Below are 20,540 nucleotides of genomic sequence, written 5' to 3'. Positions count from 1 at the left end.
TTTAAAATATTTAAAGTTAAAAACATTCTTAAAAATATAAAATTGATGTTAACAATAGTAAACTATGATTATTTTGTTTATTCACATAATGAAGATGTTAACTACAGTTGCAAATGTTAACACACAGAGAAAGAATATTTTTGAAAAGGGAATATATTGTTTATTCCAAATTGAGGATGTCTGAATGTCTAACATCCATTATTTTTTATATTAAAACAATATTTACCTATATCAGTCTTAAGAAAAATTGACAACATTTTCAAATATTGTGTTGGTGATTTAGGTGTTTATTAAAATGATTCGATGTTTTAAATTTTTTTTTAGTTTTTATGTTTGTGGGTTGGTATTAAAATGATTCAGTTTTGATAAAGAACACTTCCCAACTGATGGTTCTAAAATTACTGAGAACGATAGGATAACAGCTCAAGATAGAGATCACCAGCCCTGCCAGAATAACAGTTGCTATAAAACTCTTTTGTGAACCATCATCTCATGTTCTCAACCATGAAAACATGAAGCCAATTACTGATGCTACCCATAAGTCATAACAGCCTGTTTCTATCTTAAAGAGATGCACTTCAGACCTATAGAACTGATCGCTAAAACAGCTCTTCCCGTATGTCCTTTAGAAAATCGAATTCATCATCTAGCTCTTATACTTGTGTTTCCTATCTTGCCAGTGGCAATACCCTATAGACCCTTAGGTAGCAAACTAAGCGCAGTTTTGACTTGATCATCTGTTATGGGCAGAATTGTGTCCCCCAAAAAGGTAAGTTGAAGTTGTAACCTCAGTACCTCAGAATGTGACCTTATTTGAAAACAGAGTCATTGCAGATATGATCATTGAAGCAATACTGGCGTAGGGTGGGCCCCAACCCAGTATGACTGGTATCTTTATATGAAGACAGAGACACAGGGCAAACACCATGCGACTACAGAGGCAGAGACTGGAGTGATGCAGCCACAAGTCAAGGGAAGTCAAGGAACAACTCTTACCACCAGAAGACAAGGAAGGTTTCTACCCAGAGTTTCAGAGGGAGCATGGCCCTGACAATTTGACTGCGTATTTCTAGACTCTAGAACTGTGAGACAATAAATTTCTCTTGTTCTAAGCCACCTAATTTGTGGTACTTTGATGTTACAGTCTTAATGCTACAGCCTGAATGTTTGTGTTTACTCAGAATTCATATGTTAAAATCCTAACCCCCAAGGTGATGGTGTATTAGGAGGTGGAGACTTTGGGAGATGACTAAGTCATGAGGGCAGAGCTCTCATGAATGGGATTAGTACCCTAATAAAAAGAACCCCACATAGTTAGCTCACCCCCTTCCACCACATAAGGGCGCAGTGCGAAGATACCATGTATGAATTAGGAAGTGGATCCTCACCAGACACCAAGTCAGCTAACACCTTTATTTTCACCCACTCAGCTTCCAGTATAGTGAAAAATATATTTCTGTTGTTTATAACCTACCCAGTCTCTGGTATTTTGTTACAGAAGCCCAAATAGGCTAAGATATCTACGAAACTATTACACCCTCTTTCTTTACTCATTCTCTAATGAGTTCATTACCAAGTCCTGCCAGTTTTACTTCCTAAATATTTCTCAAATCTGACCCTTTCTCTCCATTTCTCTTCTTGCTAAGGTGCAAAATTTCCCTATTTTTTTTCTTAATTTATCTTCCTGCCTCCAGTCTTGGCCCTTTCAAATACATCTTCCACACATCTGCCATAGGGTTCTGATTAAAATGCAAACCTGAGTGTGTCACTCTCCCTTTCTTAAAATCTGGCAATGGCTCCGCATCACTCACAGAACAACGGGCACGCTCCTTCATGTGGCACCCAAAGCTTGCAATGATGTGGCTGATATGTCCATAATCTCATCATTCATCATACCAAACTTTGTACTTTATGTTATAACAACAGTGAACTAAGTAGTTTCCCTGAATCACAATGGTGTGTCTTAGCTTTATGTCTTTGTTCAGGCTGTGCCTTCCTCTCTTTAATCCCTTCTACTTGGTTAATCTCTTTAAAACACTTCAGGTATCACCTTTTCCAGGATCCTTTTCCTTATCAATACAGGGTAGGCAAGACACTACACACCTTTTTTTCTATTTCACTAAGTTTTTGGTAAGGATTTATCACTATATTTGTACATTATTTACATATTATCTACATATCTGACTTTTCCAATAGGCTATAGTTCTTTGAGAATAGGGATAATATTTTACTTATATTGGCTTTTCCAGTAATTATTTTAGTGTCACTGGATAGTATATGTGAAATAAATGTTGCTACTTGAATAAAATATCTATATATTAATGTCTGCTAGCCAAATTAAAATTTCCAGCAATTTTGGGACAAACATTGGGGGAATTAAAAATAAGGTACACACTTGGTATGAATTATCCCAGGAATGTAAAGTTAGGTTACAATTAGAAAAAAAATGTAATATACAACCACATAAACTGAATCAAAGAGAAAAATCATATCTCTTTCAATAGATGCAGGAAAAAAGCATTTACAACACTTAACATCCATTCATGATATTTAAAAAGAACTCAAGAAACAAAGAACAGAAGAGATCTTCCTCAATCTGATAAAAGGCATTTACTAAAAATCTAAAGGCTAGACATGTTTCTCCTAAGATTGAGAACAAGTTAGAATGTCTGCTCCCACCACTTATATCCAACATTCTGCTGAAGGTTCTAGCCAGTACAGTAAGGCAAGAGAAAGAGAAAAGGCATACAAGATTAGAAAAAGTCAAATTGTTCTGTGCATATGGCATAATTGTGTATGTAGAAATCCTAAAAAACATACAAACTACGGAAACTAATAAGCAGGCTTAGTAAGGCTGCAGGACATAAGAACAACATACAAAATCAATTATATTTCTATATACTAGCAACAACATATTAAAAAATGAAAATGTAAAAGCAAACAATATTATTTACAATAGCATCAAAACATCGCATATCTACCAATAAATCTAACCCAAGACTTCTACCCTAACAACTACAAAATATTATTGGCAGTTAAAGATAACCCAAATAAACGTTCATTGATTGAGAAATTCAATATTGTTAAACTCTCCATTTTCAGGCTATTTTGAGGAAATAGCAAAGATGATTCTAAAGATTATATGGAAATTCAAAGGATGTAGAATAGCCAAAACAACTTTGAAAAAGAATAAAGCTGGAGGGCTAACACTACCTGATTTCAAGACTTAAGTTATAGTAATCAAGTGTGATACTGGCATCAAGATGGGCAATAGAAGAGAACCGCGAATCCAGAAATAGCCCACACAAATATGAAGAACCGAACTTTTGACCAAGGTGCCAAAGTAAATTCAATGTGACAAAAGGAAAGTCTTGTTTGTCCCCAAATGGTATGTACCACCTAACTGTCCAGAAAAAAAAAAAAAAAAAGTTTTGACCTCTATCTCATTCCATGCTCACAAATGAACTTTAAATATATTACAGACCTAAACAAAACTCGGAAGCAAAGTTTCTAGGAGAAGAGAAAACACAGGACAACACTATCAGGATCTTGAGGTAGGCAAAGATTTTTGGGACCAGATACAAAAAGAACAAATTATTATAAAATAATAAACTGGATTTCATCAATTACAACCAAAACCAAAATTTTCTGCTCAACCACAGACTCAATTAAGAAAGTAAATGGACAAGTCAGAAGCTGGTAAATAAATATACAGCACACACATCTTGACAAAGGATTTATATCCAGGAAAGAACTCCCACAAAACAACAATAAAAAGTAGGCAATGTGATTTCTAAAATGGATAAAAGACAAACATTTCACAAAAGAAAATATAAAAGAGGCCAAGGAACACCTGAAAAAGTGGTAGACATCATCGGTTATTAGGGAAATACAAATAAAAGCCACAATGAGATGTTGATTCAGATCTAATATTAATAGAATGGCTAAAATTTAAAAAGATTAGCAATATCAGATGCTAGGGAGGACGTGGGGCAACTAGAACTCTCATCTACTACTGGCAAACAGTATAAAATGGTCCAACCACTTTGAGAAGCTCTTTGGAAATTTCTTAAAAGTTAAATATATATCTTCCCTAGGATTCAGCAATGCCACTCCTAGATATTTACCCAAGAGAAAAAAAGCATATGCCAACAATAAGTCACAGACAGGAATGTTTAAAGTAGACTTATTCATAACAACCTGAAACTGGAAACAATTCAAAATCCCATTAACTGAATGGATTTAAAATTTGTATATAAAGAAAATGGAAAAGAACAAACTTTTGATATACCCAACAATATGGATGAATCTCAAAAATATTAGGTTAAACAAGAGAAGTCAGATTTAAAAAAAAGGTACATATTGAATGATTCCATTTATATGCCATAAAAACTAATTCATGGTGATAGAAATCAGATGGTGGAGGTGGGGAGTCTGACTGGAAATGGGCACAAGGGAACCTTTCTCGAAGGAATGGGCATGTTCTATTTTTTTGTTTCTGATTACATAGTTACATGGGTGTATACAACTGTCAAAATTCATCAGATTGTTTAAGATTTTACTATGTATTAATTATATCATTTTTATTTTTATTTTTGAAACACAGTCTCATTCTGTTGCCCAGGCTGCAGTGCAGTGGCACGATCTTGGCTCACTGCAACCTCTGCCCCTGGGGTTCAAGAGAGTCTTGTGCCTCAGCTTCCCGAATAGCTAGGATTACAGGCCTGTGCCATCACGCTCAGCTAATTTTTATATTTTTAGTGGAGACGGGGTTTCACCACGTGGGACAGGCTGGTCTTGAACTCCTGGCCTCAAGTAATCCGCCTGCCTTGGCCTCCCAAAGTGTTGGAATTACAGGTGTGAGCCACCATGCCCAGCCCAATTATATATTAATTATATGTTTAAAATCTATTGCAGGGGCACATGTCATCAGGACCTCCTGAGGCGGTGTCATGGGGAAAAAAAAGACTGTTGCAAATCAAGTCAGAAATACATTTTTGGAAACAAGTTACACTGCATTATTACTGGTTTAACTCACATATGTAAATACAAGCACTAAATGGACAACAGTTTGTATTTTTCATTTCAATGTAACTTCTAAATCAGTGTTAGTTTTTTTTTTAATTGGCTAGGGTATAAGGAAGAAGCCTTATTATGCAGACTGAAACATAAAGTGGCACTTGATAGAACATGATTCTACCTGTATATATCAAATAAAACTGTGTATAAATTACTTGTAGAACCCAAAAGATTTCCAACAAATGCGTTTATACATAAAACTAATTATGGTTTTTGATTATTAAGAAAAGTTACTGCTCTCCTTAAGAGTATAAAAAAGGGTCAAGCTCAAAGGCGTTTCTGTGAATACACTGAAGCTACTGTTTAGAAGGCAAGGATATAAGTTCAATTGTACTGAACCAGTTAAGCCCCAAGAAATCCTCTGAATCTTTCTGCTGTCAGCCTGTAAAACCTGCAGGTCTCTGGGAAATCATCTAACTAAGATCCAGAAACATGAATGAACTTGTCCAAGGCTACACAGTCAAAAATTGAGCTGGAATAAAAATTCAAGTATCTTGTGTCTCTGTTATGGTCAATTAATTTGGCAAACATATTTTAAGTTATCTATCCTTGTAGGTTCTGAGGGTAAAAGGACACCAACTTGCCTTTAAGAAATCTCACTGCCAAGTAGGTCAATGATAAAACCTGACATTACTCTCACACTTCATGACTTTTTAAGTTTTCACATGTATTGTGAAGTGACCACAATAGTATTATTGTCCTTATTTTACTGATAGGGAGAGAGACTACATCCATAAGTAGTAGGTAAAGCTTCTAGGTGAATCATTAAATAAACCAGAGGTAAGTTGAGATTTGTGTATTTCAAAAAATCAATTCATAAAGTATTTATGAAGTATGTCACTGTAATTTTAATCTCATTGTTTAATACAAGTTTTTTAAGAAATGTAATTTTATGGGACTATAACTGCAATCTCTGCTTTTCTGTGTTTCTTTCTTGTTTTCTGTGTTCACACTCTTTGTGAACTTTCCCCCGTGGTTCAGTCCTTGATTCTCTGGTCTTTACTCACTGTATTTTATGTCTAACATTCAGTCTGCTTTGATTCTCATAAGGATATGACCTCCAGATGTGTATTTCTAACCCTAAACTCTCTCCTTATATTCAGTTCCATATTTCTTTTTTTTTTCTTTTTTGAGACACTGTCTCACTTTGTCGCCCAGGCTGGAGTACAGTAGCACAATCTTGGCTCACTGCAACCTCCACCTCCCGAATTCAAGTGATTCTCCTGCCTCTGCCTCCCCAGCAACTGGGATTATAGGCAGGTGCCACCACGCCTGGCTAATTTTTGTATTTTTAGTAGAGCTATGTTGGTCAAGCTGGTCTCGAACTCCCGACCTCAGGTGATCCACCTGCCTCGGCCTCCCAAAGTACTGGGATTACAGTCATGAGCCACTGAGCCCAGACTCAGTTCCACATTTCTAATGGTGTGATGGTTATTTCCATATTGATAAGCTTTCACTTCAAAATCAACTCACCCATAAAATGAAATTCATCATTTTTCCTGCAAAACCATCCATCTATCATTTCTCCTTAACCTCCAAACCTGAAATCTTAGAGCTACCTTTGACCCTTCCCCCCCCACAGCCAGCAAATCATCATCTTTTCCTCACACTGTTTCCTGAATCTTTCACTACCCTGGTTTAAGCCTTAACTACTCGTATCTGGATAATTAGGGCAGCCTTCTCTCTAGCCCCTGCCTCTAGCTCCTATCCCTGTATCTTCAATACATCTCCCACATCATCACCAAATTAGCCTTCCCTCTTCCTTGCTTTCATGTAGTCATTATTCTGCTCAAAAATCTTTGAGGCCAGGCGTGGTAGCTCACACCTGTAATCCCAAAACTTTGGGAGGCCAAGGCATGCGGATCATGAGGCCAATAGATGGAGACCATCCTGGCCAACATGGTGAAACCCCCATCTCTACTAAAAATACAAAAATTAGCTGGGTATGGTGGCGCACGCCTGTGGTTCCTGATACTCGGGAGGCTGAGGTAGGAGAATCACTTGAACCCGAGAGGCAGAGGTTGCAGTGACCTGAGACTGCTCCACTGCACTCCAGCCTGGCGACATAGCAAGACTCCAGAAAAAAAATAAAAAATAAAAAAGACTGATATCAATTCAATATTCTACTGAATAAAGCCCAAACATTGAAAGTTTTTCAAAATCTGGCCTCAACTAATACTCTTCTCTATGGGAACCTACTGCTATAGCCAAAAGGATCCACTCACTGTGCCTCAAACATGTCTTACACTTCCCTACCTCTTAGTCATGGTGCCTGCTCTTCTCCTGTCTCTTAGAATGCCTTCAGGCTGTCCTCATTCTTCCAGTCCCTCTCTGATCATACCTCCTCTAGTCTACCTGAGCTCTAAGGCATCTTTCACCTTTGACTTTGCATGGCACATACTGTCTATATTATTCAAATATTATTCAAAAGTCTTTTTTCCATTTCATGTACATGTATTATCTCTTCAGGTGGACCTTGGAGGTCAGGGACTAGTCATATCTAATTATTTAAAGCTCCTAGGTCACCAAGTCCAGGGCCTTGCTCTTAAGTTAATGTTCAATAAATCTTTGGTGGTTGACTGACAGCCAAAGCTGTTTTCTATCCATGTGGCATTTAAAGCAGAAATTTTCCATTTAAAAATACTTTTGGACATACTCCGTCTTAGCTGAAGAAAAAAAACAATGTTAACTCTGTTTTTTATGGAAAAATTTCCAACATGTGTTGACTCTTATCTAGTTACTGGGATGGTGACTTGAGGATGGCAAATGCTACATTTCTAAAACTAGACAATGGGACCAGTTCAAGAGACAGGGTCTTCTAAACAGGAACATCTTTGGCCTGGACAGTTTTAATGCTTAAAGTTCACTAACCCTTAGTTACCTTCAAAATTAGGTTAGCTGTAATAATTGTTTAATATACATGAATTTTACGAAGTGAAATTTATATAACTGGCAACGCAGGCCCTGGAATCCTTACTTCACTATAATGGACATCCATCATCCCAGCATCTTCTTTCATTGCTCCTTCTTCATCTATATTGGGAGTAATTTTCTTGAAGGCTGAACATCCATTAGGAAATAATTCTGTGTGAATAAAAAAAACAGTGGAGTAAATTTATGAGAAAGCATTTAGTAAATAACAGTGAGCCTTACAGAGATGGGCTATTTAAAATAAAAACATGTTTTTGTAAGAATCAAAGTCTTTTTTTTTTTTTTTTTTTTTTTTGAGACGGGGCTGGAGTGCAGTGGCCAGATCTCAGCTCACTGCAGGCTCCGCCTCAGCCTCCGGAGCAGCTGGGACTACAGGCGCCCGCCATCTCGCCCGGCTAGTTTTTTGTATTTTTAGTAGAGACGGGGTTTCACCATGTTAGCCAGGATGGTCTCGATCTCCTGACCTCGTGATCCGCCCATCTCGGCCTCCCAAAGTGCTGGGATTACAGGCTTGAGCCACCGCGCCCGGCCAGAATCAAAGTCTTAAGCACAATTTTCACTTGCAAAAATTTTAAAATTTGTTTCCATCTACTACATATTTTATTAGCTTCTCCCCTACAAAGTAAGCTTAAGTTACTTATGAGTAAGTTTTATTATTTGACTATGTATCATCTTCAATGGCTAGTATAGATGTTCACCTAGTGCAATCTAAACATTTATTTAAACTTTGATCCTATATACATTTGTGTTCTATCATCTAAACAAGAGGGCAGGCACTTTTCAGGTAACCACTAAGTGATCTTTGGTAACCATGTCTAGTGCCTAATTTCACTGAGATGTGGGAGAGGAAGTGAGATGTTGGAGAAGGTCTGGCCTAGGACTTTGAAGAGTCAGGAAATAAAACAGATGGCAGGGATGAAGCATCCTAGAGAAAACAGGATGGGGCACTGAAAGAACCATTACTTTGGCGGTTACATAGACTCAGCTCTATCACTAACTGTGTGATTTTGTGCTAATGCTTATCTCCCTGGGACTTTAAAAAGTTTTATCATCTGTAAAACAGGAATAATAACTATGCTATAAATGAAATGTAAAGTGTTTAGAATGGAGCCTAGTACATAAGTACTCAATGAATTATTATTAGCAAATAAGCCTACCAGTAAATAAACTAGCCTTCTCAAGGTAGAATAAAATAATTGCTGCCCCTGGACTCCTGGAAAGTAGGAAGTGAACTCAAGCTGAGAACACCTGCTGTAGGCTTCTGGACCAAATTGTTACTGTCAAGCAAGAGTCTAGGTGTAAAGGCCTCATGGTTCCCCCATAGATTCTAGACAGGGGAACATGTGTAAACATTCCTACTGTCTCTGCCTTTACCTTTATCTAAGTGGTCTGTAATTTTAGAGTTCAAGGAAAATTCTGCCTCTTTATAACATAACCATTGAAAAAGTTTCAATGAAAAAGTTTCCTTCCAATAGGAGCTAGTCACACACACACACACACACACACACACACACACACACACACACACACAAAAATGGCTGTCGCAATCTACTGTTCTACAATCTAACAGTGATACTTACAAATAATAACCTTTACTTACAACTAAGTACTGGTAATCTTCCTGTTAGAGGTTGGGGAAGGAAGAAGGAAAGTTTAAAAAAATCAGACCTCATGTTGAAGAGATTTCTCAGAATTCTGGTGGAAAAGAGGTTATATATCAGGGCTTGGATTTTTCCAACTCTTCTTGTCTAAATGAAACCTAATCACTAGACGTGTATCTTCTGGGTAAGATGCTTGACAGAACATGGGTAAGAACCACACATAGAAGTAGGAACCACACTTCTTTGAGAGAAAGATGAAAGTCTGCTAGGGGAAGATAGGGTTATTTTGAAACACTTTTTTTTTTTTTGAGACAGAGTGTTACCCCGTCGCCTAGGCTGCAGTGCAATAGCCGGATCATAGCTCACTGCAGCCTTGACTTCCCGGACTCAAGCCATCCTTCCGCCTCAGCCTCCCCAGTAGCTGAGACTACCGGTGCAAGTCACCACCGTCAGCGAATTTTTATATATTTTGTAGAGACCAGGTCTCGTCATGTTACCCAGGATGGTCTCTAACTCCTGAGCTCAAGTGATCCAACCGATCTCGGACTCCCAAAGTGCTGAGATTACAGGCGTGAGCCACTATGCCTGGCTTTGAAATACTTTTTCAAGAAGGGAGAAATACGTGGGAGTAGTCAGTGAGTTTTAATTAAGGAAGAAGGAGACCCAGGAATGAAAGTGATATTTACTTTGACCCACCAAGCTGTAGGACCATTTTTGTTCAAATAAAGTAGTTAATAAAAGGCATCGGGCTGGGCGCAGTGGCTTACGCCTGTAATTCCAGCACTTTGGGAGGCCGAGATGGGCAGATCACAAGGTCAGGAGATCGAGACCATCCTTGCCAACAGGGTGAAACCCCATCTCTACTAAAAAAAAAAAAAAAAAAAAAAAAAATACAAAAAATTAGCTGGGCGTGCTGGCAGGTGCCTGTAGTCCCAGCTACTCAGGAGGCTGAGGCAGGAGAATGGCATGAACCCGGGAGGCAGAGCTTGCAGTGAGCCGAGATCACCACTACACTCCAGCCTTGGTGCCACAGCAAGACTCCATCTCAAAATAATAATAATAATAATAATAATAATAATAATAATAATAATAAATAAAAGGCACTGAAGATAAAACATAGCCTGCTTCATTTCTGAAGATAAGCATGACTCAAATGGTCTGTTACAGACCTCTAGAGAGTTCTATTCAAAGTACTGGACCATAAAAAGATAAGGAACTTTCACCAGAATGTAAATCAATTCCTCATTTCCTTCTTCAACAAAGTCTATGAAAAGGAACAAGTCAGTTGAACAAACAGAGTGTTTAGTGACATGGTTCATTTACATTCATGACGATACTCCTTATCTTGTTGTAAACATGTGATAAACAGTTCTCAGACTAGCAGCTGGTTTGTGGGATACTCTTTGTGCAGTAGTGCATTAGGAGAACTTCTTGAAATGTAGAAAAAAACATTCCACTTAATCACCACTATCAAGTCAAGAGCTCGGCTGTAAAGAAGAGGGCCCAAGACTTGAGTGAAGAGACAAAGAACATAGCCTTTATTGAAGAAAATAGTCAAACCCTGAAGGCCTCAGGCAGCTAGGTCCATAACTGGGGGAAAAAAAACTCCCGTCTGTTCAAAAGAGATTATTACTTTAAGTCATTTCCAAACATAGGGCTTTTCTAGAATGCTGGGATTTAAGGGAGGATGAAGAAAAGCACACACTCCTATGCCAGGGATGAGATGAGGCTAAAAGCATCTTGCTAGAGAGTCTTCTGGTGTATCTTAAGTAGAAGTAGGGAAAATTATGTTTTATCTCAGGAACAAAGACATAAACACCCAATTTTGAAAGTTGTGTCTGGGTTACCTAGTGCAAAGACTACTATCGTGAATTTTCAGCTTCAGAGTCCAATATTCTTGTTAAATGTGTTATCTTAATGCATCTGCCTAATAATGTTATCTCTACCCAGAGATGACTATATTCCTCCCCCTTTTTGCTAAAGTTATCAACACCCATCAATATCCAATTATATCAGGACCCTTTGCTTGTTAGATTCTTTAAAATGCTTGGAGAAGGCCGGACGCGGTGGCTCAAGCCTGTAATCCCAGCACTTTGGGAGGCCGAGGCGGGCGGATCACAAGGTCAGGAGGTCGAGACCATCCTGGCTAACACAGTGAAACCCCGTCTCCACTTAAAAAATACAAAAAATTAGCCGGGCGAGATGGCGGCGCCTGTAGTCCCAGCTACTCGGGAGGCTGAGGCAGGAGAATGGCGTGGACCCGGGAGGCGGAGCTTGCAGTGAGCTGAGATCCGGCCACTGCACTCCAGCCTGGGCGACAGAGCGAGACTCCGTCTCAAAAAAAAAAAAAAAAAAAAAAAAAAAAATGCTTGGAGAAAATCCTGATTCCTCTTAGTTCTAGAAAGATTTTCAGATGAAACAAGTTGTTGAGTCTAGAATTGGCCAGTGTACATATCCCAACAGAAGGAGGGATCTGTTTGAGGGATCTCATGTAGACCTATGCAGCCCTGTAGAGGGTGGTCCTGGAGAGTCTGCTATCAGTTTCTCTGGTATTTGACCAGGACTCTTGACCTTGCCATTTACAGCTGTAACTTCTGTATTCCTGACTGCTGTCTTAGGGAAAACAAGATCAAAACTGTTCAAATAGACACCACAATCCTGAATACATGATATCCTGTGAAAAAAAGTGGGAAGGGGTGTGGAAGATGGGATAGCAGTGCAACCCTTGATAAAAAAGGATGGCTAGTCAGAAGAAGGATAAGAGCTAAGAGTCCTGAGGGGAGGATAAGAAGGGAAAAAGCTATAACTAGGAAAGAATGAGGGAATAAAAAGCTTCATGAAACTCAAGCTATCAGATCCTGGATACAAAGACTTGGGAAAGAGAACAACATTACCCTATAAGGAATGAAAAAAAAAAAAAAAAAACAGACTCTATGGGAAAGGAAATTCCTTTTCCTGAGTTGATGGGTGAATCCTTGCAAGCCTGAAGCTTTGCTGAACCTAGGATACTGTTTGGTGGTGAAAGAATGCAGAGACTTGACTCTTGTCTTCCCTGGGGAAAACAGTTGTATCCTCTCTCAGGAAAAGAAAAAAGGGAGAATGTGATCTAGAAATTTTGAGGTTCTCAAACAAAATAAAAATAAGCAAATTCTGACATTTTTATTTTATATTTTTTGGGAGGGAGGAGAATAGCTGACACACAGTATTATCACTTTGAGGTGCCTTCAATAAAGGGAAGAGAATAGTGATCCTTAAGTCTCTCTGGTAGAACAAGCAAGAGCTCAGGCTGCCTGAAAGAAGTTTGAGGGTAGGGTGAGAGCGGGGGCAGGGAGAACTGCATACCACCTTTCCGTTTTCCTGTCAGTTCAGTGCCTGACCCAGTGAAGAAAAGGACCTGGAAATGGTCCCTTGTGGGTGCTGTGTAACCTTCGAGGGGCAAGGGCCCCTAAGCCCTTCCCTGCTTAGGCAATGATCCAATAGGACAAAGTATTTTTTCCCTTAAAAATGCTACACAGTAGAACATCTGCTTCCAATGTGTCAACTGATGAGTAGTATTTTATTCCATCTTGATTTAAAAATGTTTTATAATGTACTTCAAGAGAAACTGGTTAGGAATTAGAGAAAACAAAACATTTTTGGCAATGGATATGTAACAGATTTAAAATATACTCTAATGCTCCTTCCCTCTTGGCCTCATTATCAAAGGGCACTTAATGATAGAAAACAGAGTTCTAAAGGTGCCAAATTATCTTTGTCAAATACGTTGATCTCAAGTGTAAATTCAATGATTGTTTTTCAGTTCTGCATTCAAACGTATTTTCATTGACTCTGTCAATTGCCAGGTCTTATCTAGACTTCAAACAGCTCACTAATGCTTTCTCAGAATGGATGGGAGGTTAACAGATTACAGGTTTTTTAAAAAAAATAGTTTTGGGGGAACGGGTGATTTTTTGTTACATGGATAAGTCCTTTAGCAGTAATTTCTGAGATTTTGGTGTACCTGTCACTCGAGCAGTATACACTGTACCCAATGTGTAGTCTTTTATTCCTCCCTGGCCCCCACCCCCAGTCCCCAAAGTCAGTTATATCATTCTTATGCCTTTGCATCCTCATAGCTTAGCTCCCACTTATAAGCAAGAACATACGATATTTGGTTTCCATTCCTGAGTTAGTTCACTTAGAATAATACTCAGTTTGCATTTTTAACTTGTGTTTTAAATCAGTAGTCGACCTTGGTATAGCTAGTATAGTTGAATCAGCTAATTAAGGAAAAAAAGGTGTTTTGGATCACTGAAGCTAAGTGGGGAAAACCCTCAGGACTTTTACTACTACCACTATTTTAGAATAAGATTTTCTAATTTAGGCAAATAGTGTTCCAGGTTTAAAAATAGATGGCATCAGCAAACCACCATGGCACATGTTTACCTATGTAACAAACCGGCACGTCCTGCACAAGTATCCCAGAACTTAAAATAAAATTTAATTAAAAGAAATTAAAAAATAGATGACACCTATAAATAAACATGTAAATTCTCTTAAACATTTTTTGTTTAACATTCAAAACAACATTTTCTCCTCATTAGTGAAGAGTGCTTTGATTTCTATGAAGGATAAATTCTAAAAAACCTTGAGGGTATTATGAAATACATAAATGGCTAGTTAAAAATATTATTCCCACTTCCTGAAATGTATCAGTTTGGTGTTTATGCTAGTTGCCTCATGATAATATCCAGAAAAACCATAGCAAGAAATTCTATTTCTAAAGCTTAAGGACTGATAATACAGATAAATAATTCTTGATTTTTCCTTAGCTTTAATGTCTTTGCACTTGTGAAAAAAACAAAAACATTCCAGGGAAATAGTTTTAATATAATTAACTATTTTCAAAATCTAAAAAGTATAGTTTTAGACTTAGTGGACATAAAAATCTTCAGATTTCTACTATTATTATTATTATTTAGATGGAGTTTTGCTCTTGTCGCCCAGGCTGGAGTGTAGTGGCGAGATCTTGGCTCACTGCAACTTCTGCCTCTCGGGTTCAAGCACTCCTACCTCAGCCTTCCAAGTAGTTGGGATCACAGGTGTGTGCCACAATGTCTGGCTAATTTTTGTATTTTTAGTAGAGACAGGGTTTCACCATGTTGTCCAGGGTGGCCTCAAACTCCTGACCTCAGGTGATCCACCTGCCCCGGCCTCTCAAAGTGCTGGGATTACAGGCGTGAGCCACCATGCCTGGCCAGATTTCCACTAATTAAAAAGATGAGATAATATTAACCTATTTCTCTGAAGACATACTTGAAATCACAGTACTCCATTTAAGATTCTCATATCTGTCAGTTTATTTAAAATTTCAGGTGTGTAATTTCAATATTTACTTATACTGTGATTTCATATGCATACCAGTGATTTTTTAAAAAACCCTCAAATGGGACCTCATTTTGGTAATTAATCTCTTTTTCTGTTTAAAACTCACATATGTATACTAAAAGGAGAAAACTAAAGTATATCAAACACATAGATTGTTCAAAAGAATTCCAGAGTCAGACAGAAAGTGTTAATTTAAAATATAAGTAAAACGAATCTACATTTTAATTATATTTGAGAAGAATATTTTTTAAATTTTATTTATTTATTTATTTATTTATTTATTTATTTATTTATTATTTTTTGAGACAGGGTCTTGTCCTGTCACCCAGGTTGGAGTACAGTGTCCTGGGCTCAAGCTATGATCCTACCTCACCCTCCTTTGTAGCTGGAACCACAGGCATGTGACACCATGCCCAGCTAATTTTTGTATTTTTTGCAGAGATAGGGTTTCACCATTCCTGCCCAGGCTGGTCTCAAACTCCTGGGCTCAAGTGATCCACCTACCCACACCTCCCAAAGTGTTGACATTACAGGTATGAGTCACCACACCCGGCCAAGAATCCTTTCAGGAAAAGATTCTCCACATGGGTGTTATGTGAGGCAATCAAACACTGAGCCTCAGTGTGAAATGATAGATATATAGTTAACTATAGGAATTCCGGAATTAAAAAATAAAACAAAATATGGCTGTGTTCCTACAGCTGAAGCCAGAGTGATATGACTCCTTTAATAATTTGGTTTCATTTTGCCGTACTGTTACTCATTCCACTGCCTTAAAGGAAGTAGCTTGGACATTGAGATAGAGATTTCTTGGCTGCCATCTCCACTGCCAATCGATGTTTAAACCTAACTCAACTGGGTTACTATTTGAGCAGATGCAGTTTGTTCAACAATACTGTTGAGCGTAGTCAACAATACTGTTTATGGAAAGGGACACTTCCAAGTAGATTTCCTGAATTAGGAATCTTAAATTAGGAATCCAGGGCTGCTGGACCTGAAACCCTTCAAGAGTATGACTCCCTTTTTATACCCAGGTATCACTGCACTAAAGTGGCTGGAGAGACAGTCTATGGGTAGTCGGTGATGTTAAGACACATGAGGGGGAAACAAATAATCTGTGTTATCCTGACTTGAGCCTTGAGAAGAATTTAATTTGTGGCAGCCTTCCAGGGAGGGACAGTCTTGGAAAATAAACACTGGGCATCAGGCCTAGCCCTGTACTTTTTTTTTTTTTTTTTATATATATATTTTACATTTTATTTTAAAATAGGTACAGGATCTCACTCTGTTGCCCAGGCTGGTCTCAAACTCCTGGCCTCAAGCAATCCTCCAGCCTTGGCCTCCCAAAGCACAGGGATTACAGGCATGAGCCACTGCACCTGGCCACCATGTACTATTTAACTTTTCTTGTGATCTCTAATGAAAGCAGAAGGGACAACAAACAATCCAGTCTTCTTTGGTAACAGCTTATTTTTAACACTGAATGAGGCCAAGGGTGAACATATTTTTCAGCGTTCAATTATATCACAGTTAAACTACAAAGATAAAAAGCTATTATGCTAAGTGAAAATCCCCCCATCTCTATAAACAGAAATATCTTACTTTTTCGATGAAGAAACTCTGCAACTAGAGCTGCTACATGGACATAACACATCGCAGCCTGAAAAAGGATGACAGAGAAAGAACTGTCAGAACATGCTCAAGGTATTTTGAAGGGCTGTTTAGAACAAAATTTTCAGTAGTCACCTCTGAAAAATCTCCATTTTTTACATGAATTTTGGCCATGCTATCAAGCCAGGTTTTCCTGAGCTCTGGGGTGCTTGCATAGGACTTGGCTAAGCTATACTGGAGATCAATTAGCATTTCAGGGTCTTTCTCATGCTCCTTCATTTGGGCAGTGGCCATAAGAACAGTGCGGATTCTCTTCGTCAAGTCTTTGACTTCTGTGGGAAAGGCAGTTGCCTAATTTCAAAACAAACAAAAAAGACATGTTTGACAACAATATTGATGTGCTCTAAGGCTTGTCATCCAATGCTGAGGACATAATATGATTTTTACTTCCTGTTACAGTTCTTAGTATATTGCATATAGTACACTGAAAGAATTTTAAATAAATTATTTTTAAAATATGTAACTAGCCCAGGCTTCAAAGGCTCTAACCTTGGTGGCAGTATATTCACAGGACATAAAAGCATTAGCTCTGGAGTCAGACTGCCTGGCTTTGAATCCCAGATCCTCCATGGTGAATTCCACAGCCATGGGAGTGATCTTTGTTTGCCGTTTTCTTGTAACAGTAACTAAAAACTGATAGCTTACTATGTGCCAAGCACTGGTCTGGGTTCTTTACAGGTTTTAATTTTTACAACAACCCTATGAGTGAAGTACTATTATCAAAAAGTGTTTAAATGCTTGACGAAAGTCTCAAAATTGGTAAATGTAGAGACAGGATTTTCACCTAGGCAGTCTGGCCCTAGAGCTGGTGCTCTTAGCCAGCCTTCCATTCTGATGAGCATACCTACTCCATCCACTAACTACCACATACACTAAGGTGAAAACCAGACTGCAGAAATTTCTATTTACGCAAATGGGAGGTCATGAATCACAGAACACTCCAGAAAGTTTAGAGAGATCATTAAGTTTTCAAAGTTTGTTTTTGGCACCAAGAATACCAGAGTTTCCTCTTTACACTAGCCACTGCTAAGGAAGTCCTACTGCATCCTCTTAACCCCCACAGGAGTAATCACAATTATCTATATGATTCAGAGGTGATGACGAAGAGACAGGTACAGGGGTTAGGGCGCTTGTCAATATGAACACAATATGTGGGGGAAATGGTTTGAAAAACTCCCTTCTTGATCAGGAGCAGTGGCTCATGTCTGTAATCTCAGCACTTTGGGAGGCCAAGGCAAGTGGATCACCGGAGGTCAGGAGTTCGAGACCAGCCTGGCCAACATGGTGAAACCCCATTTCTATTAAAAATATAAAAAATTACCCAGGCGTGGTAGCAGGCGCCTGTAATCCCAGCTACTTGGGAGGCTGAGGCAGGAAAATCACTTGAACCCGGGAGGTGGAGGTTGCAGTGAGCCAAGATCGGGCCATTGCACCCCGGCCTGGGCAACAAGAGTGAAACTCCGTCTCTAAATAAATAAATAAATACAATAAACATAAAAAATAAAAACTTAATCCCTTTAAAAATAATAATTATATACATAAAGTTCCTTTCTATAAATAGAGATCCCATTTACCAGGGGAAAGGCGTATCTTTTTGTAATAGGGTTTGTTGGTAATGACTGCCATAACAGAATAACACTAAGTCATTTCATAAATGAGTTATGGAAAAGAAAAAGATTTCCTATCAAGGAGAGAGTATACAAGCCCCATTTACCCAGAAAAACTTACCAATCTACCTATATAACATAGTATTAAGGATGGTAACAACTGGTAAAAACAATTCCTTAGAGTATAAGCATAAGTGGTGTAACTTGTTTCTATGCTCACAAGATTAGCTGGAGCATATACTGATCCCCTGGGGGAACTAGTAGAACTGGCTGGAAAGCAAACTTTCCCAGCCTGAGAGCGGTTGGCACTACACACTGTTATTTTTCAGTGCAAGCAACATTCCTGTGGGAATATTTTTTGGTACATAGATTCTACACATCTAAACATCAAATACGCTGTGACTATGAGCTTCTAATTTTTTTCAGATTTTACACAATATTGTCAAACTGTGTTGGAAGATGACCTTTCCCAAGAATGGGGATGATTCATTCTTCTGGGAGGAAAAGTCCTACTGGGAAAGGATTCTTCTTCCCTTGTATACATGTGTCACCGAAGATCAGAACCTGCACTCTATGCAACGAAGCAATAGATGAATTTTTACAGTGCTATGTAAGTTTTAAGCATATAGGAAAGAAAGCAGAACAGTGGTCAGAGTCTTGGGTTTGGCCTCGGCAAACTGGTGCTTAAGAGCAACAGCCTTGGTGTTAACAGATAATTTTCAAAACTCACAAAACCATCAAATAATGAATCCCTTCTGTGGCATTCCTCATCCATTGGCAATGAATCAGGCAACTGTTAGCTATTCTAAGTGAAATTTTGTGAAATTTCAAATTCGGTGCTTATTTAACCAATATTAAAAGTGGTGACAATTGTTAAGAAATAAAGGATCTATATATTTTCTGAGCAAGTTTGGAAATGAAGCCCAGAAAAAAAATTCAGATTCAACTTGCCATAACAAGTATGAATACACAGTATATCCATTCATCCATCCACTAAACTGATATTGAATATCTGCTATGTACCAGGCAGTGTTCTAGGTACTAGAGATACAGTGAGGTACAAGACAAAGCCCTTAACTCATAAAACTCACATTCCATACATTCTATACTATCAAAAGTTGTGAATCCAATGACAGTTTAAGAGTTTAAACTTCCCTGATAGTAACGGTGGTTATAATTTATTATTTGAAATGAGAACATACCTTCATAGGTCTGTCACTATTTGCAAAATTATTGATAATGAATAAAGACTCCTGAAATCTTGATCCTCCGCTTAGTGCTACATCAGCTATCAGTTGGCTTACAGCAATTATTATCTGTGAGAAGAAGTAAACATTATTTTCCAAATATCTTTTGAACAAATGCTGCCTATGCTCATCATTTTATAAGTACATAAGCATTCACATGAAATGCTTCTTTTAAAGATTCTACACTGTACCAGCATAATGTATTTTCTTCATATATGAGGGGTTTACATTCTTCTGCTGAAATCGTAACTTGCAAGGCCTCATTTCAAATTTTAAAGGATCTTTCTTGGTTAGATGTAACAATTTTTCAAAACTCACAAGACAGCCAGATCTAAAACTATTTTCATAACAGTGAACTGATACAATGGTAGTCAGGTCTCCATTTTAAATATGCTTTCTAGGTTGTAGCTGTGGCAAAGGTGAGAATAAATCATGTTTTTCTTTGATGATTTCTCATTCTTTTTAATTAGTCTATTTGTTGGCTGGAATTCCAAGTCCAGTGCCTCAGCAACTTTCTTTGCTTTTGACCAGGGCTTACCTAGTTTAACAAAAGTTTATGCAATGGACTTTGATGGTACTTTTTATTTTTTGAGAAAAGGTCTTATGCTATTGCCCAGGCTGGAATGCAGTGGTATGATCTTGGCTCACTGCAGCCTTGACCTCCCAGGCTCAGGTGATCCTCCCACCTCAGCCTCCCAAGTAGCTGGGACTACAGATGTGTGCCACCACACTTAACTAATTTTTTGTATTTTTGTAGGGACAGGATTTTGCCATGTTGCCCAGGCTGGTCTCAAGCTCCTGGGCTCAAGTGGTCCACCCACTTATGCCACCCAAAGTGCTAGGATTATAGGCATGAACCACTGCCTTTGATGGGACTTTTAAATCTCTCAGTCTCTCTTGGGTGACTGCCAAAACAATTCATGCTAAGATGTTAATGGCTGGATGCTTTACCACTGGTCCTAGGAAGCAAGATACAGTAATAGCCATGGGTATGGGCTCTAGAGTTGAATGCCTTAGATACAAATCTTGACTTTATC

General features: G+C 38.3%; 1 protein-coding gene across 2 annotated transcripts in view; it reads right to left on the bottom strand.

Annotated features, from left to right (window-relative positions):
* The window catches only part of DOCK11 (dedicator of cytokinesis 11), a 195,086-nt gene that overhangs the window by 15,812 nt on the left and 158,734 nt on the right, over positions 1–20,540 (bottom strand). For both annotated transcript variants that reach the window (XM_030933580.1, XM_010365537.2), the window contains 4 exons: positions 19,459–19,572; positions 16,725–16,940; positions 16,581–16,638; positions 8,057–8,163 (listed from right to left, as the gene is read on the bottom strand). In XM_030933580.1, coding sequence (XP_030789440.1) covers positions 8,057–8,163; positions 16,581–16,638; positions 16,725–16,940; positions 19,459–19,572 — 495 coding nt within the window. The remainder of the gene's footprint in view (positions 1–8,056; positions 8,164–16,580; positions 16,639–16,724; positions 16,941–19,458; positions 19,573–20,540) is intronic.

Source organism: Rhinopithecus roxellana, chromosome 7 (assembly GCF_007565055.1).
Source record: "Rhinopithecus roxellana isolate Shanxi Qingling chromosome 7, ASM756505v1, whole genome shotgun sequence".
Classification (NCBI taxonomy): domain Eukaryota; kingdom Metazoa; phylum Chordata; class Mammalia; order Primates; family Cercopithecidae; genus Rhinopithecus; species Rhinopithecus roxellana.
This window is presented reverse-complemented; position numbering and strand designations above follow the sequence as displayed.